This window comes from Bos mutus, chromosome 1 (assembly GCF_027580195.1).
Source record: "Bos mutus isolate GX-2022 chromosome 1, NWIPB_WYAK_1.1, whole genome shotgun sequence".
In the NCBI taxonomy this organism is placed as follows: Eukaryota; Metazoa; Chordata; class Mammalia; order Artiodactyla; family Bovidae; genus Bos; species Bos mutus.
The window spans coordinates 109,418,288-109,446,032 of NC_091617.1; the positions used below are offsets into that span (position 1 = coordinate 109,418,288).

At 40.6% G+C, this 27,745-nt stretch overlaps 1 protein-coding gene across 1 annotated transcript in view; it reads right to left on the reverse strand.

The window, feature by feature from the left end:
- Window positions 1–5,470: 5,470 nt before the first annotated feature.
- Window positions 5,471–27,745, reverse strand: part of LEKR1 (leucine, glutamate and lysine rich 1) — a 192,128-nt gene continuing 169,853 nt past the window's right edge. Inside the window, exon 11 of the mRNA XM_005902068.2 lies at window positions 5,471–15,300. Coding sequence (XP_005902130.1) covers window positions 14,887–15,300 — 414 coding nt within the window. The 3' untranslated portion in view covers window positions 5,471–14,886. The remainder of the gene's footprint in view (window positions 15,301–27,745) is intronic.

The window sequence follows — 27,745 nt, forward strand, 5'->3', positions numbered from 1 at the left end:
ATTTGAAATAGCTCAACTGGAATTCCGTCACCTCCATTAGCTTTGTTCTTAGTGATGCTTCCTAACCCTTACGGCAGAAAGTGAAGAGGAAGTAAAAAGCCTCTTGATGAAAGTGAAAGAGGAGAGTGAAAAAGTTGGCTTAAAGCTCAATATTCAGAAAACTAAGATCATGGCATCTGGTCCCATCACTTCATGGGAAATAGATGGGAAACAGTGGAAACAGTGTCAGACTTTATTTTTTTGGGCTCCAAAATCACTGCAGATGGTGACTGCACCCATGAAAGTAAAAGATGCTTACTCTTGGAAGAAAAGTTATGACCAACCTAGGTAGCATATTGAAAAGCAGAGACATTACTTTGCCAACAAAGGTTCGTCTAGTCAAGGCTATGGTTTTTCCAGTGGTCATGTATGGATGTGAGAGTTGGACTGTGAAGAAAGCTGAGTGCCAAAGAGTTGATGCTTTTGAACTGTGGTGTTGGAGAAGACTCCTGAGAGTCCCCTGGACTGCAAGGAGATCCAACCAGTCCACTCTAAAGGAGATCAGCCCTGGGTGTTCTTTGGAAGGAATGATGCTAAAGCTGAAACTCCAGTACTTTGGCCACCTCATGAGAAGAGTTGACTCATTGGAAAAGTCTCTGATGCTGGGAGGGATTGGGGGCAGGAGGAGAAGGGGACTACAGAGGATGAGATGGCTGGATGGTATCATCAACTCGATGGATGTTAGTCTGAGTGAACTCCGGGAGTTGGTGATGGACAGGGAGGCCTGGCGTGCTGCAATTCATGGGGTCGCAAAGAGTCGGACACAACTGAGTGACGGAACTGAACTGAACTGAAACTGTTTCTTCCTTCCTTCTTTCCTCCCTTCTTGATTTCTCATTCTCAGATGAAGCTAGATCTTTATTTCAATGAACAGGGTACAGGGCTATCTCTCAAATTTTCCCTGGAGTGAGGGTCATATCCCTTATTAGAGACACAAATGGGAAGAGGGGTGAGGTGATACTCCTGGTACTTGGTCCAGCATTCAGGTTACAGGGCCTATTCACCAGTCCAGGCTTTGCCACTTCCTAGCTGTGTGACTTTGGGTGAGTTGCTTAACCTCTCTATGCCTCAGTTTTATCATCTGTAAGAGGAAGCTAGTAAATATGTCAACCTCACTGGGCTCCTGGGAGGATTAAATGAAATACTTTTAAAGCTCTTAATACTATCCATTGCTCCTCATAAACAACAAATATCAGCCATTACCATTTTCTTTATTGTTGCTGCTGCTACTACTGCTTCTACTGATTTGTTGCTGTTACTGCTGCTACTACTACTCCTTCAAGTACCACTGGGTACATTTCACTACCCAGCTGCTCAGTCTGTTATGCTGACCCACTGCTATTTGAGAGAATCCCACTTTCCAGGCTACAGTGCATCTCTACCCATCTCTCCCTCCTTACTGCCACTCACACAAGAGTCCTTTTTTAGGAATGACCATCTCAGAGTGTTCCCAGCAAGGTGGCTCAGGGACCTTGAGCAGTGGCACCCATGTGGCACAGCAGTGGGGGGCCAGGCTGACTGTGTGCTGTGCGTATGTGACTTTCCTTTTCCATCACAGGGTTTTTAATGGGCTATTGGAAGGGGCTACACCATGGCCTGTTAGTCAGATGCCATGCCATTTTACACTGGAAGTCGGCTTTCTGCTTTTAAACCAGGGACACAAAGAGAGGGCATAGGCCTGATGCCAGTGGAGACCTGGAGGACTCCATGCCTTTCAAAATCACACTCTTTTGGTAATGAACAAAAACCCAGTCAAACCTGAGTTGACTAAAGGAGTATAATAATAGTCTCATTTTTACACACATTTCAGTAAGTTAGAAGATCTGAGGTAAATTATCCCCTCTGGAGTACTAGTCCAAAGGCACTCAACCAAGGGAAACTGCTGAGACAATATTCTTGTCATATTTCCAGAAAAGCTCAGAACCTTTATGAGAAGAGCTATATTGAAACTCATGGTAATACATTTAGACTAAGGTTTGCATTAAACTTCTAATGACTGAATTTTAGTCCGACTCTTTGTGACCCCACAGACTATAGCCCACCAGGGTCCTCTGTCCATGTGATTCTCCAGGCAAATACTAGAGTGGGTTGCCATTTCCTTCTCCAGGGACTCTTCCCAACCCATGGATTGAACCTGCATCTCATGCATTGGCAGGCAGATTCTTTACCCACTGAGCCACCTGGGAAGCTTTCTATGAATACACAATTTGAATACAAAATTGAATATAAAAATGTATATTCAATATTGTATGAATATACAATTTCTTCACTAAAAGTTCAGCTGCTTTTACACTAAGACGATCAGAAGAGGCACAAACAACAAAAATAAATTGACAGTTCATAAAGATGTTATAGGTTGAAATACAGTCAGGATCATACAGTCAGATCACACCCTCAGACCCAGCAAGATGCTCACCCTTCCTGGAATCCTTCCAACAGATGTCCTGATCCTGGAGGGGTGGGGATGGTTGCAGAAACTCTGGGGATCTGGGGGCCACTGATAATTAAAGAGTGCACCTATGAAGTTAGTATTAGAAACATTTGGGATATCAGTAACTAAAGTAGAAACAGCAATATAGATTCTATCTACATATGCTGCTGAAATGCATCATTACCAACTTAAAGCATCAAATTACAGATGGTTTGACAAACATTTGCAAGAGCCCTTAGTACATAAACAAAACGAACTCTCATATTGGTTGTATGATTAAATTTGAGTCATAAATACTTAAATCACAACATGGAAAAATATCTCTTTCCATCTTTCTCTACCAACATACTATGCCTAGGGCACAAATGGTAAAAAAAACAAGTATAATCTCTTTCCCCCAAGTTATTACAATGTAGATATCAAGAATTTGGTGACAGTAATATGTACTGGCTCAGCGTTCCACCCGTGTAGTTACAAAGAATTTAAGCCCTCCCTGACCCCGAACTAGGTCTTTGTGGCTCACATTTCTCTTCACTGCTTCTCCTCCTGCTGCCAGCTGGATTTTGAGGAACTTTCTTCTTGGTGTTTGCAGGTCTGCCTTATACTGGTTGGTTCTGGGGTCTCTCTGGTTAAGAGTATATTAAGAAAAAGAAATAAGAAAAAAAGAGTATATTAAGAGTCCACAGGGACATGGTCACAGAGAACCATCAGGCCCCGGTGATGCTGCACTCAGAAATTTCCTCTTCTGTGATCTCGGCTCACGACCAGAAGAGGCAGGAGGTGGCTGTCAGGTCCTCTTCTTGACATTCTGCACTCATGGCGGGAGGGGAACACAGATTCTTGTCTTGTATCTGAGGTCTGAGAGTCCAACCTTCTGACCAGAGGTACTCTACTCAGTTCTGCCCAGAAGTTCTAATGCTTCGATGCAAACAAGATTCTGGTTGACTTGACTTGCTAAGTTAGAAGAGTGGCCTGTAACATGAGGCATGTGTACCCCAGGGATACTTGAAGGAATTGATGATCTTAAGTTCATAGACATTCCTATGTTTCCCTGACTCCCTTTGAAATAATGTGTCATGTTAGGAACAATATTTTAGTCCATGCTGGGGTTTTTTGAGTTCACATACAAGGTAGACTGCAGCAATGGGAGTCAGACAATTTTAGACTAATGAGTCTCTTTTTTTATGACTTGGTTTCATCAAAGTATGCCCTTGGAGGATAGTTCCAGGAAAGTCAGGCAAAATTAACATTAGTAAGAAAAGCTGAGTGTTAAAAATGCCCCTTCCTGCAATGCATTTAAATGTAAGTAGCCTTTTCAGGTCTTCTGGATATTTGTTTCCAGGATACATCCTTAGATGGAAAGAAAAGAGATTTTAAATAGCAATGCAGTATAGGTTAGCATAGCATTACTAATTATTTTAAATGTCCTTAGAATGTTTTCTTAGACTATGGAAGTTTTTGAGATATGCTAGATAAAATTTCTATGAAATCTTTCAAGTTGGCCATTATTATTTAATGAAGTAGTTAAAACAATTTTTTACTAATACTGTTTGAAATGTTTATTATAATACAGTAAAATTCTCATCTTATTTCACCATAAAATGTTTAATATTTTCTTCCTCCTACTAATAAAAAGTTGGCTTAAAGCTCAACCTTCAGAAAACTAAGATCATGGCATCTGGTCCCATCACTTCATGGCAAATAGATGGCGAAACAGTGGCAGACTTTATTTTTTGGGGCTCCAAGATCACTGCAGATGGTGACCGCAGTCATGAAATTAAAAGATGCTTACTCCTAGGAAGGAAAGTTATGACCAACCTAGACAACATTTTAAAAAGCAGAGACATTACTTTGCCAACAAAGGTCTGTCTAGTCAAGGCTATAGTTTTTCCAGTAGTCATGTATGGATGTGCGAGTTGGACTATAAAGAAAGTTGAGTGCCAAAGAATTGATTTTGAATTGTGGTGTTGGAGAAAACTCTTTGAGAGTCCCTTGGACTGCAAGGAGATCCAACCAGTCAGTCCTAAAGGAAATCAGTCCTGAATATTCATTGGAAGGACTGATGTTGAAGCTGAAACTCCAATACTTTGGCCACTTGATGTGAAGAGCTGACTCATTTGAAAAGACCCTGATGCTGGGAAAGATTGAAGGTGGGAGGAGAAGGGGACTACAGAGGATAAGATGGTTGGATGGCATCACCGACTCTATGGACATGAGCTTGAGCAAGCTCTGGGAGTTGGTGACGGGCAGGGAGGCCTGGCGTGCTGCAGTCCATGGGGTTGCCAAGAGTCGGATGATATTCTAATATTAATTAATATTCACTTTCACCTTTCACTTTATGCATTGGAGAAGGAAATGGCAACCCACTCCAGTGTTCTTGCCTGGCAACTGAGTGAACTGAACTGAACTAATATAAAGTAAATAAGATCCTGTGTGTGTGTGTGTGTGTGTGTGTGCTTGGTCACTTTAGTTGTGTCTAACTCTTTGTGACACTATGGACTATAGCCCACCAGACCCTTCTGTCTCTGTCCATGGGATTTTTCAGGCAAGAATACTGGAGTGGGTTGCCATTCCCTTCTCTCCAAGGGATCTTCCTGACCCAGGGATTGAACCTGCATCTCCTGTGTCTCCTGCACCGCACATGGATTCTTTACTGCTGAGCCACTGGGGAAGGCCCAAGTAAGATCCTATGTATAGACTAATTATGTTTGACTGCATCTACCTGCTTTTTCATTACATGTAAAGGGAAACATTAGGTATTGATTCTTCTTATCAAGAAATGCATTGTCAACAAAACCTAACTTTGATGCTTAACAATTATTTATAAAAATTTAGTATTTATTTATGTTTTGTAACAGTAGCATATTAATAATAACTGTAGGAACGCCCTGGTGGTCTAGTAGGTAAGAGTTCACCTTTCAGGGCATGAGGTGCATGGGGTCCCTGGTTGGGGAGCTAAGATCCCACATACTGTGAGGCCAAAAAACCAAAACATAAAGCAGAAAAAATACTGTAACGAATTCAATAAAGGATTTAAAAATCTTCCACATTAAAAAATATAACTGTAGTAACAACTCAATCCAGAAGAACTTTGGAAAGTTACGTATGTGTTTTTGTAGTAATTTAATAGGACAGGACTCGGTGACTGAACAAAAACAACAATAGGATAGGAGAGCAATAAAAGGTTTACAATTATAAAAATAAAGTAACAGTTTTATTTTTAAATGTCCATATTTATAATTTACTGGTTATCATTACAATGTCCTTTGCAACTATTTAAATTTATAATGAATTGTTTTAGATGTCAACCTAAAACAGTTAAAAACATTCTTTTTCAGGGTACACTGGCAAAAATATTGACTAACAATTCTGGAAAGAATGTGTAATAAGTCCTTACCTAATCACTTCTATTAAATAAGGTAGTGGATTCTTTCCCCCTAACTTCATCTCCTCTCACTAACCTCAATTCTATACTGAGTACCATGCGCCCCTTGGAAGAACAAAAGCATTCTAATTTCGAGATCCCATGAGATCCCAGCTTAAACTTCAACCATTCGAAAGCCTAGTAATAGAGAATGCAGTCCATGGGGTCGAAAAGAATCAGACACAACTGAGTGACTAAGCAACAAAAGAGAATGGAAAGCTGGCTGCCCTGGGTTTTAGAAATTCCATTTTAAATAAAAGAAGTAGGGCTTCCTAGTGGTCTGGTGGTTAAGAATCTGCCTGCCAATCCAAGGAATATGGGTTCACTCCCTTGTCTGGAAAGATCCCACTGCCACGAGGCAACTAAGCCTGAGAGCCACACTGCTAAGTTCACGTGCTGCAACCACTGAAGCCCAAGCGCCTAGAGCTCATCCTCTGCAACGAGAAGCTTGCACACCACAGCTGGAGTAGCCCTCATTTGCCATCAGTTAGAAAGCCCCAGTGGAGCAACAAAGACCCAATGCAGACAAAAACAGATAAATAAATTATAATTAAATCTTGGCAGTAAACTTTACTCCCTAGAAATTTAAGGTTTCAGATAGAAAATTGCAACTGTAGAATTTATTTACTTTAAGAAGGCAGAGGTATCCCTTTAATGTGTTAGACCACATCAAGCTCACTTGGGGGAGAAAGGTAGATTTTTTTTTTTCCATGATGCAGTTCATATTTTTTCAGAAAACAAAAATATTTCCAGTGTTAAGTCATATGAAAACCTCTCCTTAAAAATGCTTCAATGTTCTAAATTATATATATCTAATTCTTGGATTTGAACTATTATTATAGATTAATATTAATAACAAATAACCAAACAAGTTAAATATCGGCAATAAGTATGTTAATAAAAAGTATTCAAAACTTTTTACTGGCAAATGAAGTCAATTCCTTTCATTATTTTCTGAATTCAAAAAGGTTAAAGAAGGCGGCCACCCTGCTGTATAATGAGTTGACAACACTCACAAGCAAGTGAACATAGGGCCTTATTGTATTAAATACAGATTTATACCTTGAGAATCTGAATCAAATTCTCATTCAGTTGCTATTAGTTCTACCTTTAAAATAAATGGATCTAGATGTAATACTGCAAATTACTGTTTTATATTTAAGTGATTGGAACTACTTTGGGGGGAATAATGATATTCTAATATTAATTAATATTCACTTTCACCTTTCACTTTCATGCATTGGAGAAGGAAATGGCAACCCACTCCAGTGTTCTTGCCTGGAGAATCCCATGGACGGGGGAGCCTGGTGGGCTGCCGTCTATGGGGTCGCACAGAGTCGGACAAGACTGAAGTGACTTAGCGGTAGCAGCAATATTAATTAATTAACATTAAGTTCCTTCATAATTCTAAGAAGTTATCTAAATATTCTATGTTTCAGAAGCCTCAAAAGACAAACAGCATTGTCAAATTTTCTTTTGGTAATCATATATCTAAATATATATTATTATGAGATTAAAATGTAAGGTTACTCAATGACTTGCCAATGATCAAAATATTTCTATTGGAGTTTTAAAAATAACAAATTTTTAGTTCTTTGCAGGCTCAGAAATTTGGGTGATGACATAAGATATTTATGAACATTGGCTGAGTACTGATTTCCTTTAATTCACTAGTTTTCCTGGACAGTTACAGATTCATAGTCAAGAGGCAAAGAAGTAGAATTTGAGTGCATTGGAAGCTGAGGTGCTGAATGGGATCACATGGTGTGGGGGGTGGTGGTCTTAGATTAGGTCTAAGGGAGCTGCATATGATGAGGCAATTTCTGTCCAACACTAACACGTAGCTTGCAGAGGTGAAATATGCCAGGGTAATGGCACCACTGTGAGCAGTGATTCTCATGCTTTAACATGTATATGAATCACCTGAAAGTGTTAGCTGCTCAGTTGTATCCAATTCTTTGCAACCTCATGGACTGTAGCCCGCCAGGCTCCTGTGTCCATGGGATTATCCAGGCAAGAATACTGGAGTGGGTTGCCATTTTCTTCTCCAGGGGATCTTCCTGGCTCAGGGATCAAACCCAGTTCTCCTGCAGGTAGATTCTTTACTGTTTGAGCCATCGGATCTCATTAAAATCAGATTTCTTTCAGCAAATTTGAGTGTGAGGCCTGATATTCTGCATTTCTAATAAGCTCCCAGGAGACACTGATCCTGCTGGAATACTGTAGGTAGCAAAACTTTAGAGCACTGATACTGTTCTTTCATTCTAGAGGTGGCCAAGAGTTGGAGGCCCAGGCTGTCTCATCAAGCTGGCTGTCAAGCAGCTAAAATAATGGAAAATTATTCAACCTCTAAGGGACCTATTATCTCCTGTAAAATTACAGATCTGGTCAGGTCCCTTCAGAACTATAAAACTTAAGGATTTAAGATAATTCTTATTTTTATTTTGGCTGCTATTTTCTGTATTTCCCCTCATAAATGGTTAGCAAAAATTGGAAAAACGTTTTACTGCATTGTATCACTCCCAAAGGTCATCACTGAGTGTGCTGTGCATTCTTTGAGCCAAGATGATACCTATTTTTCATGTCACTTTCCACATTCCTCTCTCATAATTCTCTAGAACACTAATAAGATTTCTATTTTGCTTTAAGAATTCTTATGACTACTGAATCTGTCTGTGGGTTAGTTTTCTGTTGCCCAAATAAAAATGTAGTTCCTATTATTTCACATTTTTCAGAGAAGCTGTAATGTTTGTAAATAAAGGGTGTTCCTTTAATTAGAACCAATTTCAGACACTGCACCACTGCTAAGTAGCAATGGCTGATATGATTTCAAAGTGCATTTAACAGTGAACAAATTCTTTCCCTTTCTGAATAGAATTTGAGTCAGCTGCTTCCTGTTTATTCCTACTATCAACATCTTTATTCAGAATTTAACATTAACTCTTGTCCAGGCTACTTTACTAATCTACCAACTGGTGTTCCACTTCCAGCCTTTTCACTCTATAATTATTGCAATTCAGCCCTGCCAGAGCAATGTTCCCAAATTTCAACAAAGTGCATGCCACTTCCAGTCAAAATTCTGTGATGAGTTCTTATTCAACACCTCCATGCTTTGGAGTCAATCTACCTTTTCCAGTTTCCCATTTCTTCCCTTAACCAAGTATTTTCTACATATCCACAGCTCTGTTTACATATCTCCTCTACCTGGTATACTTTCTTTTATAAAACCCTACTCCATTCTTTAAGACCTATTGTAAATTCCAATTCTTGCCTAAAGTGTTCCCTGATTCTTCCACCAAGAAGTTGAACTCATATAGCACATTCTTCCTTACACCTGCCTCCTTATATTATAACCTCTACATACGGCTCCTCACTGCCCTCCATTATACAATTCTTGGGCTTCTGTAGTACATCTTAATTATCTTTGTAACTTTCATAATGCTTTTTAAATTCTCCATATCTGTTGAAGAAAAGAGTGAATATATAATATGGCCTAAGTATTCATCTATGGGTCAAGATACTCAGAAACTGCAGCATTAGTCTTATGTAGTGTTTATTTTGGACAAATCACATAATCTCTGTGATCTAGTATTCATATACATATATATGAAGGTAAAGGATTTTTAGTACATTTTTTGCTCACTTGATGGATATAAAGCACTATACTATATGCTAGAGAAGAAAGAGAACTTTCAACTTTCTGGATCATGAAATATTGTCATAGGATTAGTGTGTTTCAGACTGAACTAACGTTCAAAAATTTGCTAAAAATTTCTGTCTGTTAATTCAGAATATATAAAAGTGAATAATTTTTATTTCATATTCTACAGATGTAACACAATTATACTGGCTTCACAGTTTATTATTAAACTCAACAGTGGCCACAGGACTGGAAAAGGTCAGTTCTCATTCCAATCCCAAAGAAGGACAATGCCAAAGAATGTTCAAACTACTGCACAATTGCACTCATTTCACATGCTAGCGAGGTAATGCTCAAAATCCTCCAAGCTAGGCTTCAACAGTATGTGAACTGAGAACTTCCAGATGTACAAGCTGGATTTAGAAAAGGCAGAGGAACCAGAAATCAAAGGGTTAATATTTTCTAAAGAATAAGCAGAATTTCTTCCTTAAGGTACCACAAGCACTGCCTTAGGAATGCTCCCATTATTGTCTATCATGGTTTGAGATCATTAAAACTGTTATTTTCTTGAAACATGAAAGAAAAAAATCCATAATTATTATAGGATTTGTGAACTTTGGGCACATACCAAATTGATTTTCTGTGCTCAATAAAAGTCAACATGATGTTTAGGAATTTTCAGCTTCAGAAAATTAACCCTTTTAGGATACTAGTTTGGTCTACTAGTACAATATTATAATAATTGTAATAACTTTAAAAAATAAAACTTGAGAAAATTTGTTGCTTAATCAAAAGCAATGAGCTATAACTAATATATAATACTATAAAACTTTAGATTAATAGAAAATTAAAAGATCTTAGTATAACATAATTTTCAATATTAATATCTCCTCCAGTCAACCAGAACATATAACTTTTAAGTAGTTCTAACTATAAATATAGTCATTTAAATCAATAAACTTTAAAAAAATTGCTTGAGAAATCTGTTAACTATAGAAGAATTCTCCCATCGTTGTCTACAATCCTAGTTTAAGAAAAAAAAAAAAACTATTATAATTTTCTAAGGAATATTTTCTATGATATTCTTTTCTCTAGATACCTATAAATTCTTCCATTGAGGTTATGGAAAATAAATGTTTATAGGGAAATTAAAACTGTTAGACTTAATATCCATTATATGCATTTGAGACCCCTATTTTATCAAAATATTCACTACTTTCTTGATATTCCTGATATTTTTTTCATGCCAGGAGTTAATCAGCGTGAAAATCAAGGAAGATTTGAATGTGTGCTTAAGCCTTAGGTTACATACTCTAATGCTATTCTCCTCTCTAAGTGTCTTTTTCAAAAGATATAAGCACACAACTTGGACTGCTTTAAATGGTCTAGGTCGAAATGAATGTAAATATTGTCTCTATTTATGCATGGAATCACCTCTCTGACACACTTGTGGAATATAATGCAGCCTGACTGCAAGATCATGAGTCTGTTCTCAGAGTGATATTTACCCAGTTACTCACTGGAAAACAACAGTGTTAACAACAAACCAAGAAACCAGGTTTTCATGCATGGTCTTTATATCACTTTAGAAAAGCTTATGGGAGGACTTCCCTAGTGGTCCAGTGGTCAAAAATCTACCCTGCAATGCAGGGGGTGCAGGTTTGATCCCTGTTTGGGGAACTAAGATCCCACAATCTGCGGAGCAACCAAGCCCAAGTGCTCCAGAGCCTGCACTCAAAGATCTCCCCCTGCTGCAACTAAGACCCAAGCCCCCCTCCCCAAATGTATCTCCATGGGCTTTCTAGTGGCATTAGTGATAAAGAACCCACCTGGCAATGCAGGAGACATAAGAGACTTGGGTTTGAACCCTGGGAAGATTCCCTGAAGGAGGGCATGGCAACCCACTCCACTATTCTCGCCTGGAGAATCCAATGGACAGAGGAGCCTGGCAGGCTGCAGTTCATGGGGTCACAAAGAGCTGAACATGACTGAAGTGACTTAGCATGCATGCACACACACATGGTTCCTGAAGAGAGAGCTGAAGTTGCAAGACTGTGGAAAAGCATGTAAAATATAACAAAGACTGATGTCCAAATATTCTCTTGTGCTTTTTTTTTCTTTCTTTTTTTAAAATTTACTTTACAATATTGTCTTGGTTTTGCCATACATCAACATGAATTCGCCATGGGTATACACGTGTTCCCCATCCTGAACCCCCTTCCCTCTCTTGTGCTTTTACCAAAAGTTCCACCAGCTTTTGCCATCCACTTTATGTCATAAGTATTTGTAATCTGAACATGCAAACACCAGATCAGAAACACTGAGGTCTGGTGGAGTGCTCTCCAGAGTGTGGCATGAGTACTGCTGGCATCATACAAGAAAATATTCAGATCAGTGGCTCAGTTGTGTCTGACTCTTTGCGACCCCATGAATTGCAGCACGCCAGGCCTCCCTGTCTATCACCAACTCCCAGAGTTCACTCAGACTCACGTCCATCAAGTTGGTGATGCCATCCAGCCATCTCATCCTCTGTCGTCCCCTTATCCTCTTGCCCAATCCCTCCCAGCATCAGAGTCTTTTCCAATGAGTCAACTCTTCGCATGAGGTGGCCAAAGTACTGTAGTTTCAGCTTCAGCATCATTCCTTCCAAAGAAATCCCAGGGTTGATCTCCTTCAGAATGGACTGGTTGGATCTCCTTGCAGTCCAAGGGACTCTCAAGAGTCTTCTCCAACACCACAGTTCAAAAGCATCAATTCTTCGGCTCTCAGATTTCTTCACAGTCCAATTCTCACATCCATACATGACCACAGGGAAAAACAACATTTTGTATTTTACTAGATATACACTTATCTTAAAGTGTATTCCGCTTATTACTTTATAATTATTCGTCCTTGGGTCAAGCTTCCTTTTCATACAAATTTAAGCTTAAAAATTGAGTTCATTAGCTTCTGACAAAAGTCAGATGGAGATTTGGGATTCTCTGGTAAGTGGAAAAATGAGGTGGGAAGCTCAGTCACTAACTAGCTGAATCACCATACCCAAGTCAGACTTTTTTGCGCATCTATTTCTTATTTGTAAAGAGACTGTTGCTCTTTCCCTGCAAGAAGTCATCTGCGGCCCCCTGTACAACCGTGGCTAAGATTAAAGTCCTGAGACCTTGGCAGCAAGGAGAAACTGCTGAAACAACGGAGGACCTCAAGGCGGCACTGTATCAGCTGCGCGTCGCTAAAGCGATAGGTGGTGAGGCTTCCAAACTCTCCAAGACCTGAGTGAGTGAGTGAGTGAGTGAGTGAGTGAAGTCGCTCAGTCGTGTCCGACTCTTTGCGACCCCATGGACTGTAGCCTGCCAGGCTCCTCTGTCCATGGGATTCTCCAGGCAAGAATACTGGAGTGGGTTGCCATTTCCTTCTCCAGGGGATCTTCCCAACCCAGGATTGAACCCAGGTCTCCTAGCAAATCCATCGCCCATGTTCTCACTGTTATTAACTAGACTCAGAAAGAGAACCTCAGGAAATTCTCTAAGGGCAAGAAGTATAAATCCCTGGATCTGTGCCATGCACCACCGCTTCAACAAGCAGGAAGAGAATCTGAAGACCCAGAAGCAGCACTGGAAGGAGCAGCCGTACCCACCACAGAAGTACACAGTCAAGGCCTGAGCACACAATCATCAACAAAACATGAATAAACTGGCAAAAATAAAGATTGTTGGGGTGACCTCTAAGATCCTTTCTGGCACACCACCATTAGATGATATGTTCTCTAAGTCACTTCAGTCGTGTCTGACTCTGTGAGACCCCATAGACGGCAGCCTACCAGGCTCTTCTGTCCCTGGGATTCTCCAGGCAAGACCACTGGAGTGGTTGCCATTTCCTTCTCCAATGCATGAGAGTGAAAACTGAAAGTGAAGTCGCTCAGTCGCGTCCGACTCTTCGAGATCCCATGGACTGCAGCCCACCAGGCTCCTCCATCCATGGGATTTTCCAAGCACGAGTACTGGAGTGGGGTGCCATTGCCTTCTCTGGAAACAGCCTAGATTAGATCAATCCTTTGAAAGGATTGATTAGAACAATCCTTTGAAAAACTGGAGATAGACTTGATTTGGCTTAGTAACATTTTTTTTTTTTTGCACATGGGAGGGATTCCAGGTATCTTTAGATTCTCTCATCTACATGGTGGCCAAACCGCAGAGAGTTTTATGTGCCATATTTCACATGTTAGTATCATCCTAATCTGAGAGTAAGAAGCTTGGGAATCCATGATGCAGTCAGATGAAAGATTTGAATAAAATCAGTTATAGAAGAAAAACACATGTTTATTACATGGAGAAAAGGATAGACAAACACTAGCATAAGGTAAAGAGTTGCCTTTTACAAACAGGAGGAGTCTAAAGCTTTATGATTATGTAAAATAGTTGGTCTGGTTTCTGGTTTTAATTTTTCACTCTGAAAATAGAAAACATGCTAACAAGATGACCATTTCCAGGGGTAATAAAATTTGAATCACAAATTAGCACTATGTGCCTCTACTAAACTGTCTTGAATTAGTTCTCTACAATAGCTACAGAATGCCAGTTAAACCCAAAACTTGACCTGGAGAACCAGAGAGCATTTAATGGAGAAAATCTCTACCAAGTAAGACTTTCATGGCTAGGCTCCTTGTTATTTAAAATCATCTCCATAGTTTTAGAAATAACCCATCTTTTTCTTGAACAGGAGTTGCTGTCCCTTTGTCTTCCTGAAGATTACCTATCATTACAACTGACCTTGCTTAAAAAGAAATTAGATTAACCAATTAGATTGTGAGGTGAAATGGAGAAAATTTGGTGATGATGAAGTTTGTGAATATTTGAACTAATAAGCAGTTTGAAAATGATCAAATTAAGGACTAAAGTCCTTTCATTTGCTATTTGGAATGCTAATTTCATCTATTTAACCTATTCAACAAACAAATGAACAACCACCAACAAAACCAATATAATCTTTTTTTTTTTGGTGTAGAAATAGATCTGCTTATAATAGTGCAAAAAAGTAGAAAAGATGCTATGGGTGAAAAATTTTACCTATGATCTCTAAAAGGGCATATTCATAGAGCACATCGAAACACACAATACATAAATACAGAGATTGGGTGTCTGGAATACCAACAACTTCATTATCTGTTGCAGTTTCAAGGGCCTCTTAGAAAATGTGGCTTCACAATTCGTTAGCTTGTCCAATTGTTAAAAATATCTTAAGTATGCATTCTCAATCTGCAGAAATAATTTGAAGTTTGTCATTCTTAATTACAGTGGGGGCTGTGAACTCCGGCAAAGACAGAGACTCTGTGTGGAGCTGCTCCAGACTTCGGCTCCATCACTGCTGACTCAGTCTCCTCCTCAGAATAGCAGCCAGTCTCTGCCTGGTCTCACTGACTGAAGATGATCGACCCCGGGGAGGATGTGGCTGGGGGACTGTGGGCAAACCTGAGCTGCTGACCCTGTTGGGCTGAGAAAAGGCTGGAGAAGTGGTGGGCTTCGACACTCCAGGCAGGCCAGGGATTTTGATTACTTTCTCAGAGTGCAGTCTTGCAAGCCTTCTCTCTCCCTGACCACTCCCAGCTGCAGCAGAGGAGGTTAGGCTGCCCTGGCTGAGGGAGCACGGTGACAGCGGCAACTGTCCGTTCAGCTTCCTGAGCTCCAGGAGTTGTTCTCTGGCTTGACTCAAAGCCTCCGTCAGTTCAAAGCGTTCTTCACACTCTCTACGAACTGTTTCCTGAAGAAAAGTGTTCTGAAATGATAAAAAGGAAAGAAAAATCAGCCATAGCTTTTAATAGTGTACATATGGACAGTTACTGGCAATATAAATTGATAACTGAACTGGAAATCAGAGGTCTGTGTTCTCTGACAGGGACAAATGAGTCAAAAATGCAAATGGTTTGTGAAGATGGAAAGAACTTTAAGAGAATATTTGGTTCAACCCTTGCAGTTTGCAGAAGAGGAATCAAGAGTCAGGGTCACTCAGATGTTAGTGGTGCTGGAATCCAGAATGCCTACTTCAGTAGGGTTTCAACTCCTTTGTGCCTGAGACAGTCTGTCCTGCACATGTGATGTCTAATAAATATCTGTAGTGTCATTATGTTATTTTATAATGAAGGGAAACTGCAGTACATAAGACAGATAAAAATTGCTTGAATTAGAAAATTGAGAGAATAAAATATATCAGCTGTAGCATTTAGATAATAAAATCAGTGATTTTATGTGATGCTTTCTCAGAACTTAAATATACTTATGATTTGCTCTTTTGTGAGATATATATCAAAATGAAGAACAAAATCTGCTTTGAACTTCATTCAGCAATCACATATCAAGTTACTAGAAGCTATAGTGGATGTAGTTCCTGCTCTCAAGAAGTTTGCACCATTGTAAGTTTGAGTAGAGCTGCTTCTTACATCCCCAACAGAGGTTGGAGCCAAGGGTAGAAGCAATGGGGGTTAAAGAGACAGAAGAATTTTTTCGTAGCCAGAGCTGTCTAAGGATACTCTGAAGGGTTGAATCTCACTTGACTGGGAAGTACTGGAGCAAATTTAAGCTTCAAATATGTGACTAGACTAGAGATCATTACAACTTCTTCAAACAGTGAGACTCTGCATTTCTAGTTGAAGAATGATAGCCATCTTTCATCTATGGAATTCATCAAAATTACTTCAAGCTCCGTGGTAAAAATTGGGTCTTGGATCTCCCTAATGTCTTGACATTCATGTCTGCAGGATGTCAGAAAAGAGATTGAAAAGTAAATAACTAAAAATGGTATGCAGGAACTTCTCTGCTGGTCCAGTGGTTAAGAATCTGCCTTGCAATGTAGGGGATGCAGGTTCCATCCCCGGTCAGGGAATGAAGATCGCACATGCTGTAAAGCAACTGAGCCTACAGGCAGCAACTACCGCGCCTGCACACTCTGGTGCCCAGAGGCCAAAACTAGAGTCAGTGTGCCATAAGAAACAAATAAATATTTTTAAAAAAGAAAGAAAATGATATCCAAATAAGTAACTACAGTTAAAGTGATCATGCTACAGGATTCTTCAGCTGAAAATGACTTTCTACCTGGTTAGCTTGTTTGTAAAAAACAGCCAAGGCATTCCCAAGGCTGATGCTCGGTGGAAAGCGTCCTCCTAAGTGCTTACTGACTAATCTGCTGTCAGTAGAACTAAAAACAAAGCATCAGGGAAAGTAGCATCTTCCTGTATTTGAGCTCCTTGTGATTACAGTCAGAACTCCATTTGATTCCAAATTTGGTAATCAAAACTGAGGAATATGGAGCAATTCCAGATTAACAGTTGCACACTAATATTCTATCAAATCAGTGGCATGTCTGGGTCAAACAAACTCTCATCATTTACATATATTAGCAGTAGACATACATGATCCACATATTCACATATTTTTTTTTAAATAATAGGGGTTAATTACTCAATTCCAGTTAATTTTTTTTTTTTTTTTTTTTTTAGGGACAGGAGACCAAGGATGGTGTTTGTGGCTTTATCATCTAGTTCTCATTAACTCTTCCTGAAATACTTGTTGAAAAGGCAGGAGAAGGAGGGCTAGACAAGAGGTTAATAAAGTGCCTTGTTAGGTGTCTTCTCATTTCCTGCTCCCAACAATTATATTTGACCAAGAAAGACACTGAAGCCCATACTTGCTTTGTAATTTGCTGAGAGTAACCAGCTTGGAAATGGTGGGGCCCCTGTTTGCCGCTAGAGCCAGCTCCAAGCTGCTTATGCCTAAATTAAGTGTCTAATTAATTATATCAAGCAGGCAGGGGCCATTTTGTTCCAGAACAATGAAGCAATAAAAAACAGTAAGACATCGCATCTGGTTTTGTCCAACTTTTCTAAATTTGAACTTTCTTTTAAAAGGAAAAAGCATCTATGCATTTTGTTCTTTGTCTACTAGTAGTGTAAGCAGGCAAAATGTATTGAAGTGGTTAGATTTATGAGGCCTTAAATAAATTAGCATAGAAATTTCCTCAAATAAGAAAGCTATGGGAAAGAGTTAATTTTATTTAAATATATATAAAAGAAATTATAGAAGTTAACAATGTGGTCAATAAATGGGTGACGTGAATAAAAGGTGCACAAATATGGACGGATAAAGTGATGGACGATATGACAACAAGGGCTCTCATTAAAAGGAAAAGAAAACTCAATCCATTTACAAAATTAAATTCAAGTCTCAAAGGAAAGGAGTAGTACTGTGGAAAACATCTTAAAAGGAAGTTACTCAAAAGCCATTTCAAGCAAGTGACACTCCACTGAAGGAGAAAACGAAAAGGTGGAGTGAACCCAAAGATGTCCTGGTAACAAGTACAGTGGGAGAAAAGTACCTGCCAACTCCAGACTGAATTTTGGAAGTGCTGGGCCCACTGCTCTGGAACTCATCCTTCTTCAAGGCTATTTGCTTCCAGAACAAAGGACAAATTCTCTTCATTATTCCCCAAATTGGGAGAACCTCTAAACTGAGACTAGGATCCAAAGATAGGTCTTCTATTTTGTCTTTGTTGTAAACACTAAGAAATCTCAGATGAATCTCACATACCTGTATCTCCTCTGGCACTTAATATTACCACCTTCTTTAACATTTGGATTATAACTCAATTTTGTAGTTCAGGTGTTAGAATTTATTCAATTGTGAAATAAATAAATGAAATAGAACACATCGAGTTTTGGGGATTGCTGTTTCAGAGTTGGAGTGTATGTGACAGGGCATGACAGGAGCACACGTGGATGTGGCCAGAGTCAGTGAGACACTTTAGTGGAAAGTTCCATATGTGAAAAAGAATCATTACTTGTGGGTAGATGGGATTGCTGATGTTTTTGTCAGGTTAGGTTGTTTTAGAATTTTAATATGTATTTTCATTGAACAACATGGGAAAATATCTAAGATGGAACATGTTCAGTAAGACTGAAAGTCATGGGCAAATACGAGAATAATCAGTGAAGCTACAGCATTCTAAAAGTTTTAGGTAAAAGCATCTTTGGCCATATTTTAATATGGCAAAATAGTGTTATCACTGGATTGCAACTAAACTGTAAGTCAAAATGGAAAAGAAGGCATGAGTCAGATGAAGAGAGGCAGTGGGTTTTCCAGGCAGAGTGGGCAGTGATGCAAATGCCCGGCAGTGAGAGAGGGAGAGTCACATCTTGGAAGATACATGGCTTAGTATGACCCCAGGTCAGAGTGCAGAGAACTGGAGAGACCAGGGCTGAGGCAGGGAGAGCAAGCAGGATCAGATCAAGGATGACTTTGACACCCTGCTAATAGTGGAGTTTTAACTCAATTCTGAGGGCCATATGCAGTCCTGAAAGATTTATTTAAGCAGGGGCTGGCATGGTCAAATTCACAATAAAGGAAGACCCCTTTGCCAGTTCTGTAGAAAGTAGCCCTGAGTGGGGAGGGATGGGAAGAAGGAAGGATAGGAGGTCAATTTTCATGCAGCAGGTTCATATCCCAAGTGCCCCTTGGTTGGGGTGGTCTAGGAGAAGGGGAGCTAGCATTCCTGAGTCCTTAACCCATGCCAATTGGGTGAGAACATTATCTATAGATATGCCTACAACATTTTCAGATGATGGCCACTTTGAACAGACTTAAAATATGGCACTCCTACTGGGAAAATAAATGTCAAAATGAAAATATAAATTAGCTCACCATCTGTATGAAATTTCTAGTATTAAAAAAAATGGTCAATTTCCCCCACTCTTTGTAATATAAGAATGGTTTATTTTTATGTTTGTTTTCTTTTTTATCCTTAGAGACAGCTGGATTGCTTTCAATTCCAAACACAGTGGAAGAAGCAAGACAAGGCTTTGCTGGATTACTTGATCATTCTGAAGGTGAGAATTCCATTTGTGATGGCAATCCGCTGTATTTGGCATAATTTTGGGGGAACATGCCAGGAAAGCAAGTTCTCAGTGAAGAAGCAGCACAGATGGGTATCTTTGTCCATGCTTTATACCCAGTGAGGTCTGAACCAGTCATGCAGTGATCAGATTACAATTTCCGCCAACCCAAACTAGATGTCTCCCAGGGTGAGTAGGTGGCTGGCCAACTGGGTGGGGAGCTGAGGTGAAAGGAGACTCTGTGGAAAAGGTGTGGAAACCAGAAAGATGAGTGGGTGTTAGCAAAGGATGTGCCCAACCTTCCATTTAAGACTTCTGTTCAGCTAATCTGATCAGCCAAAACACTGCAGGAAAACAGTGGAAATGGCCTTTTGGTAAGGCAGGGAGGAGAATCTGAATAAATTCCCAGGAAAGAAGCAAAATGGATGTTAGGCGGGTTGTTCTTAAAATTGTTTTCTATGCTTGCAAACATAATGGACACTGTGAAATAACCATGGCAGACATACTAAAACAGAAGAAGAGATGGAGGGCAATAGTCCCTTGAACTGATAGCCTTCAAGAGCAGATTTTAGAATGGAGAGGAAGAGGCCATGAAGACATAGTGTTCAGGATTTACTTTCTAAGTCAGTAAGCTAATTTTAGTTGAGACTTAATTAACATTAATTAGATACAACAAAAACAGTTTCTCCATATTTTTCTCATTCTGTCAAATTTTTGGCATCCATACTCCATACCAGGGCTGACTCTCCAACACGTGAAAGACAGTTTTGCCTGGATCTCCCTCTCCATGACTGGAGACCCTTGGTCTGAGCCCCCTACCCCTCAGAATAGCCCCTCTCCACCCACCACCCCATCTGCCCCTGTTCCCTGTGAAGCTGGAAGGCAGAGAGCCTCCATTTACTAACCCTTTACTCTTTGGAAGACACTCCAGCGTTCTCTTTATTAGGTTCAAATTGAGTAGTTCTCAAAAATGAGAACTACTCACTTTTTAATTGACTCTCTTTGGTTTCTCATAAATGGAGTTACCAGAGAAATGTGTGCCATTTTTCTCTACATCAAATAAATATACAAACAAATGCATATCCTAAAACTAGGCATATTCTTCTTGCAGAAAAGCTATTTATGTTTTCAAATGTATGTATTCCTAAAATTTAATCTTAGAGTTTACATAAATCCATCCTTACCAGATGTGTTAGTAACATTTCCTAAATAAATAGGCCTTCTTTTTTAAAAAATAGGCTTCACATTTGGAGCATCCCTGGTGGCTCAGATGGTAAAGAATCTGCCTGCAATGCAGGAGACTTAGGTTTGATCCCTGGGTTGGGAAGATCCCCTGGAGGAGGGCATGGTAACCCATACCAGTATTCTTGCCTGGAGAATTTCATGGACAGAGGAGCCTGGCAGGCTACAGTCCATGGGATCTCAAAAGAGTAGGACATGACTGAGCGACTTTCACTCTCACTTTCACTTTACATTTGGAAAATATTGATAACACCAAAAATTTTAAAACTCATCCAGGGGCTTCCCTAGTGGCTCTGTGGTAAAAAAAAAAAAACCCACCTGCCAATGCAGGAGACCTGGGTTCGATCCCTGGGTTAGGAAGATTTCCCTGGAGAAGGAAATGGCAACCTAGTCCAGTATTCTTGTCTGGGAAATCCCATGGACAGAGGATCCCGGTGGGCTACAGTCCATGGGGTCTCAAAAGAGTCAGACATGACTTAGCAACTAAACAACAGCAACAACAAATGGAAGAGGCTACCCTAGATCTCCAGGAGCATATGCATTTTATTAACTTTCAACAATTCAAAACTGAATTTCAAAACCTATCTGAAATCAAAATTCCTGTACAGGAGATTGTGAGTCTAAGTTGCAGGCTCCCTTCTTTAACTTCCATTCCTTAGAGTCCTTGCCAGACTCTTCCTGTTTCCCTCCCACCTCACTAGATGTTCCCTCTCCATCACCTTTGCCCTAGTCTCCTCCTCCTCCCAGCCTCTCAGAGTTGGCACATTCTCAACCTTCCTCTATTGCCCCATGCCCTGGGTGACCTCGTTTAGTTCCAAGGCTTAGGATGTGTGGATGTCTTTGAAATCAGTATCTCTCCTCAGTGTTCCCTGAACATATTGTCCATTCAACACCTCCATTTGGATATCTAACAGAAATGTTAAGGTTCAGTTCAGTTCAGTTCAGTCGCTCAGTCGTGTCCAACTCTTTGTGTCCCAGCATCAGAGTCTTCCAATGAGCCAACTCTTCACGTGAGGTGGCCAAAGTACTGGAGTTTCAGCTTCAGCATCAGTCCAAAGAAATCCCAGAGCTGATCTCCTTCAGAATGGACTGGTTGAATCTCCTTGCAGTCTAAGGGACTCTCAAGAGTCTTCTTCAACACCACATTTCAAAAGCATCAATTCTTCCGAGCTCAGCTTTCTTCACAGTCCAATTCTCACATGACCACTGGAAAAACCATAGCCTTGACTAGATGGACCTTTGTTGGCAAAGTAATGTCTCTGCTTTTCAATAGGCTATCTAGGTTGGTCATAACTTTTCTTCCAGGGAGTAAGCGTCTTTTAATTTCATGGCTGCAATCACCATCTGCAGTGATTTTGGAGCCCCAAAAAATAAAGTCTGACACTATTTCCGAGAGGAGCTACCCCACGTCCGAGGCCAGGGGCCGTGGCCTGGAGGAGCAACCCCACCTCCAAGGAGCAGTGAGGGCGCAGGAGGGCCTAGAGGAGCCATTCCACATTCAAAGTCAGAAGGGGCTGTGGTGAGGAGATACCCCTCATCCAAGGTAAGGAGCAGGGGCTGCACTTTGCTGGAGCAGCCATAAAGACATATCCCATGTCCAAGATAAGAGAAACCCAAGTAAGACGGTAGGTGTTGCAAGACGGCATTAGAGGGCAGACACACTGAAACCATACTCACAGAAAACTAGTCAATCTAATCACACTAGGACTACAGCCTTGTCTAACTCAATGAAACTAAGCCATGCCCGTGGGGCTACCGAAGATGGGCGGGTCATGGTGGAGAGGTCTGACAGAATGTGGTCCACTGGAGAAGGGAACGGCAAACCACTTCAGTATTCTTGCCTTGAGAACCCCATGAACAGTATGAACAGTATGGTAAGATTCAGTTCAGTTCAGTTCAGTTCAGTCGCTCAGTTGTGTCTGACTCTTTGCGACCCCATGAATTGCAGCACACCAGGCCTCCCTGTCCATCATCATCTCCCGGAGTTGACTCAAACTCAAGTCCATCGAGTTGGTGATGCCAACCAGCCATCTTATCTTCTGTCGTCCCCTTCTCTTTCTGCCCCCAATCCCTCCTAGCATCAGAGTCTTTTCCAATGAGTCAACTCTTTGCATCAGGTGGCCAAAGTACTGGAGTTTCAGCTTTAGCATCATTCCTTCCAGAGAACACCCAGGACCAATCTCCTTTAGAATGGACTGGTTGGATCTCCTTGCAGTCCAAGGGACTCTCAAGAGTCTTCTCCAACACCACAGTTCAAAAGCATCAATTCTTCGATGCTCAGCCTTCTTTATAGTCCAACTCTCACATCCATACATGACCACTGAAAAAACCGTAGCCTTGACTAGATGGACCTTTGTTGGCAGAGTAATGTCTCTGCTTTTGAATATGCTGTCTAGGTTGGTCACAGCTTTCCTTCCAAGGAGCAAGCGTCTTTTAATTTCATGGCTGCAAGCACCATCTGCAGCGACTTTGGAGCCCAGAAAAATAATGTCAGCCACTGTTCCCACTGTTTCCCCATCTATTTGCCATGAAGTGATGTGACCAGATGCCATGATCTTAGTGTTCTGAATGTTGAGCTTTAAGCCAACTTTTTCACTCTCCTCTTTCACTTTCATCAAGAGGCTTTAGTTCTTCTTCACTTTCTGCCATAAGGGTGGTGTCATCTGCATATCTGAGGTTATTGATATTTCTCCCCAAATTCTTGATATTCCTCCCAATTGTATTCCTTAACTAGTGTTTTCCATCTTAGTAATGGCACTTTCATTCACTCAGTTGTTGAGACACCAAACTTTGGCGTTATCTTTGACCCCTCTTACCATTCTTCATCATCCCACCCATCAGCAACTTCTGTTACCTCCACCGAGGAAATTTATACCAAATATATTCCAAATCTGGCCAATTGTCACCTCCTTTATGATGATGACCAAGAATGCTTTTCTAGACCTTTTCAAGGACCTTGCAATAGGTCTTTCTGCTTTCATTTTGCCCTGCCCCCTTCAACCTATTTTCCACACAGTAGTCAGAGTGATTCTCTAAAAATAAGTCATATCATGTCACTCCCTTGTTCAACATTGCCAGGTAGCTTTTCACCACACTTAGAAAACAATCCAAAGTCTTTTAAAATAATTATTTATTTTTGGTTGTACTGGTTCTTCACTGATGTGCATGGGCTCTCTCTAGTTGTAGTGAGCAAGGGCTACTCTCTAGTTGTGGAGCGAGGGCCTCTCATTGTGGTGGCTCCTCTTGTTGTGGAGCACAGGCTCTAGGGTGCCTGGGTTTTAGTAGCTGTGCACACAGACTCAGTAGTTGTGGCTCCTGGGCTTAGTTGCTCCATAGTATGTGGAATCTTACTGGATCATGGATTGAACCTGTGTCCTCTGCAATGGCAGGTGGGTTCTTATCCACTTTGCCACCAGGGAAGTCCAACAATCCAATGTCTTCGTTGTTTTTCAATTGCTAAATCTTGTCCGACTCTTTTCAACTCCGTGGACTGCAGCACATCAGGCTCCTCTGTCTTCCACTGTCTCCTGGAGTTTGCTCAAATTCATGTCCATTGAGTTGGTGATGCTATCTAACCATCTCATCCTCTGTCACCCCCTTCTCCTTTTGCCTTCAGTCTTTCCCAGTGTCTTTTCCAGTGAGTCGGCTCTTCGCATCGGGTGGCCAAAGTATTGGAGCTTTGGTTTCAACATCAGTCTCTCCAGTGAATATTCAGAGTTGATTTCCTTTAGGATTTACCGGTTTGATCTCCTTGCAGTCCAAGGGACTCTCAGAAGAGAAGCCAAAGTTGGAAGGTGTGCAAAGTCTTTAATGCCTTCAAAGACTCCACATGAATTGGCCCCTCCAACTTTGCTCCCTACCATGCCCTCCTTGCTCACTATGCTCCAGCAATGCTTGCTGACTTCCTTGTGGTTTCTCAAAGGTTCCCAGGGTGCTTCTTACCACAGGGCCTTTGCACTTCCTATTCACTCTATCTGGAATGCTCTTTTTCTTACTTCAGGTCTGCTTGAATATTATCTTCTCAGAGAGACCTCTGACCATCCCTTCGAATATAACACCTCATATATATGTATGTGTGTGTGTATATATATATTCTGCTGCTGCTGCTGCTAAGTCGCTTCAGTCGTGTCCGACTCTGTGCGACCCCATAGACGGCAGCCCACTAGGCTCCTCTGTCTGTCCCTGGAATTCGCCAGGCAAGAACACTGGAGTGGGTTGCCATTTCCTTCTCCAATGCATGAAAGTCAACAGTGAAAGTGAAGTCGCTCAGTCGTGCCCGACTCTTAGGGACCCCATGGACTGCAGCCTACCAGGCTCCTCTGTCCATGGGATTTTCCAGGCAAGAGTACTGGAGTGGGGTGCCATTGCCTTCTCCGATATATATATTCTACTTCAGTAGAAAAAGATTAAAAAACAAAAACAACCAGCTGTATTAGGCTGGATGTAGATTCTGTGGGTTCACTGAAGAGTATTCCTTTTGTTTGGACTTGAAGAATAAACAGAAATGTTTCAGGTACCTGTTACTAAAATTTAAGCTAGAATCTGCTTTGTTTTTTTTTTTAAATTTCTCTAATCTTAAAAAATATCTCATTAAGGTTCATATTCTGTTGTTTATTTGCTGTACTTACAACTTTCCTGTTTCTTCTTCTATAACTTTGTCCTTTATCCTTTCCTCTGCTTCCCTCTCTGTCAGGTCCTCTATATCATTTACTCTTATCCATTATTTTAAATTATTTTTAAAAATTAGTTTATTACACATAGTTAAAGACTAAAATAATACTATAACTTTATAATGAAATAAAGCACTTCTTCACACTTTCAGGTTCTGCCTCCCAGGAACAATCATTTTTCAGGTTTTTAAGCTGTTTCTAATGATATTTATATCCATAGTCCTAAATAATGTTATTATACAGCTACCTCATGGTTTTCAATTTTGAAGTCATTATCTACTGATTTCATAGAATCAAAGATGAGGATTTAGCTTCCTTACAGTTGTTTCACCTTCCATTAGAAGATGTTTCTGCTCACCTAGGAGAGGCTCCTATCACAATTTTATTGAAAAACCTTCCCAATTTCTACCACAATTTTTAGTCAAATCTATATTCCGCCTTATATGATTATAGTGTATAAGTATATGTACACCTCAGCCATGCAGTGTACTATGATTACACTTCCTTTCTTTCACAGTTCCCTTCTGGAGTTTATTATTATCCCATTATTTATCTGCTTAGTTTTCTAGGTGTTGATAACCAATTTTTCACCAAACCTACTTACAGAAGTGTAAATATCCTCTCAACACATTTAAGCACTCCATGTAATCTATCCATTCTTTTTTTTCCTCAGAGACATACTTCTAAAAATCTGCCATTCTTTTATTGAACTCAGTCTGGTTTTCTCCAAGTCTGTTACACTGCTGTCATCCTTGGATTTTTTCCCACCATCGTCCTGGACCTGGGGATTCCCCCTACCTCTCTCCTGTGTGGAAATGCTCATTTCCTGATTCGTGTGTCTTCTCCTTTCTTAGTTTACTCCCTCATTGTGGAGCTTCCTGAGAAAGGCTGCAAGGGAAGTACCAGGAGGGGCGACCTCGTCCAAGGTAAGGAGCAGCAGCTGCGCTTTGCTGGAGCAGCCATGAAGAGACACGCCAGGTCCAAGGTAAAGAGAAACCCAAGTAAGATGGTAGGTGTTGCGGGAGGGCATCAGAGGGCAGACACACTGAAACCATAATCACAGAAAACTAGCCAATCTGATCACACAGACCACGGCCTTGTCTAACTCAATGAAACTAAGCCATGCCATGTGGGGCCACCCAAGACAGATGGGTCATGGCGGAGAGGTCTGACAGAATGTGGTCCACTGGAGAAGGGAATGGCAAACCACTTCAGTATTCTTGCCTTGAGAACACCATGAACAGTATGAAAAGGCAAAATGATAGGATACTGAAAGAGGAACTCCCCAGGTCAGTAGGTGCCCAATATGCTACTGGAGATCAGTGGAGAAGTAACTCTAGAAAGAATGAAGGGATGGAGCCAAAGAAAAAAACAATACCCAGTTGTGGATGTGACTGGTGATAGAAGCAAGGTCCGATGCTGTAAAGAGCAATATTGCAGAGGAACCTGGAATGTTAGGTCCATGAATCAAGGCAAATTGGAAGTGGTCAAACAGGAGATGGCAAGAGTGAATGTTGACATTCTAGGAATCAGCGAACTAAAATGGACTGGAATGGGTGAATTTAACTCAGATGACCATTATATCTACTACTGTGGGCAGGAATCCCTTAGAAGAAATGGAGTAGCCATCATGGTCAACAGAAGATCTTGTTCGTTTCCAAGGCAAACCATTCAATATCATGGTGATTCGAGCCTATGACCCAACCAGTAATGCTGAAGAAGCTGAAGTTGAACGGTTCTATGAAGACCTACAAGACCTTTTAGAACTAATACCCAAAAAGATGTCCTTTTCATTATAGGGGACTGGAATGCAAAAGTAGGAAGTCAAGAAACACCTGGAGTAACAGGCAAATTTGACCTTGGAATATGGAATGAAGCAGGGCAAAGACTAATAGAGTTTCACCAAGAGAATGCACTGGTCATAGCAAACACCCTCTTCCAACAACACAAGAGAAGACTCTACACATGGACATCACCAGATGGTCAACACCGAAATCAGATTGATTATATTCTTTGCAGCCAAAGATGGAGAAGCTCTATATAGTCAGCAAAAACAAGACCGGGAGCTGACTGTGGTTCAGATTATGAACTCCTTATTGCCAAATTCAGACTTAAATTGAAGAAAGTAGGGAACACTACTAGACCATTCAGGTATGACCTAAATGAAATCCCTTATGATTTATACAGTGGAAGTGAGAAATAGATTTAAGGGACTAGATCTGATAGAGTGCCTGATGAACTATGGATGGAGGTTTGTGACATTGTATAGGAGACAGGGATCAAGACCATCCCCATGGAAAAGAAATGCAAAAAAGCAAAATGGCTGTCTGAGGAGGCCTTACAAATAGCTGTGAAAAGAAGAAAAGTGAAAAGCAAAGGAGAAAAGGAAAGATAAGCATCAGAATGCAGAGTTTCAAAGAATAGCAAG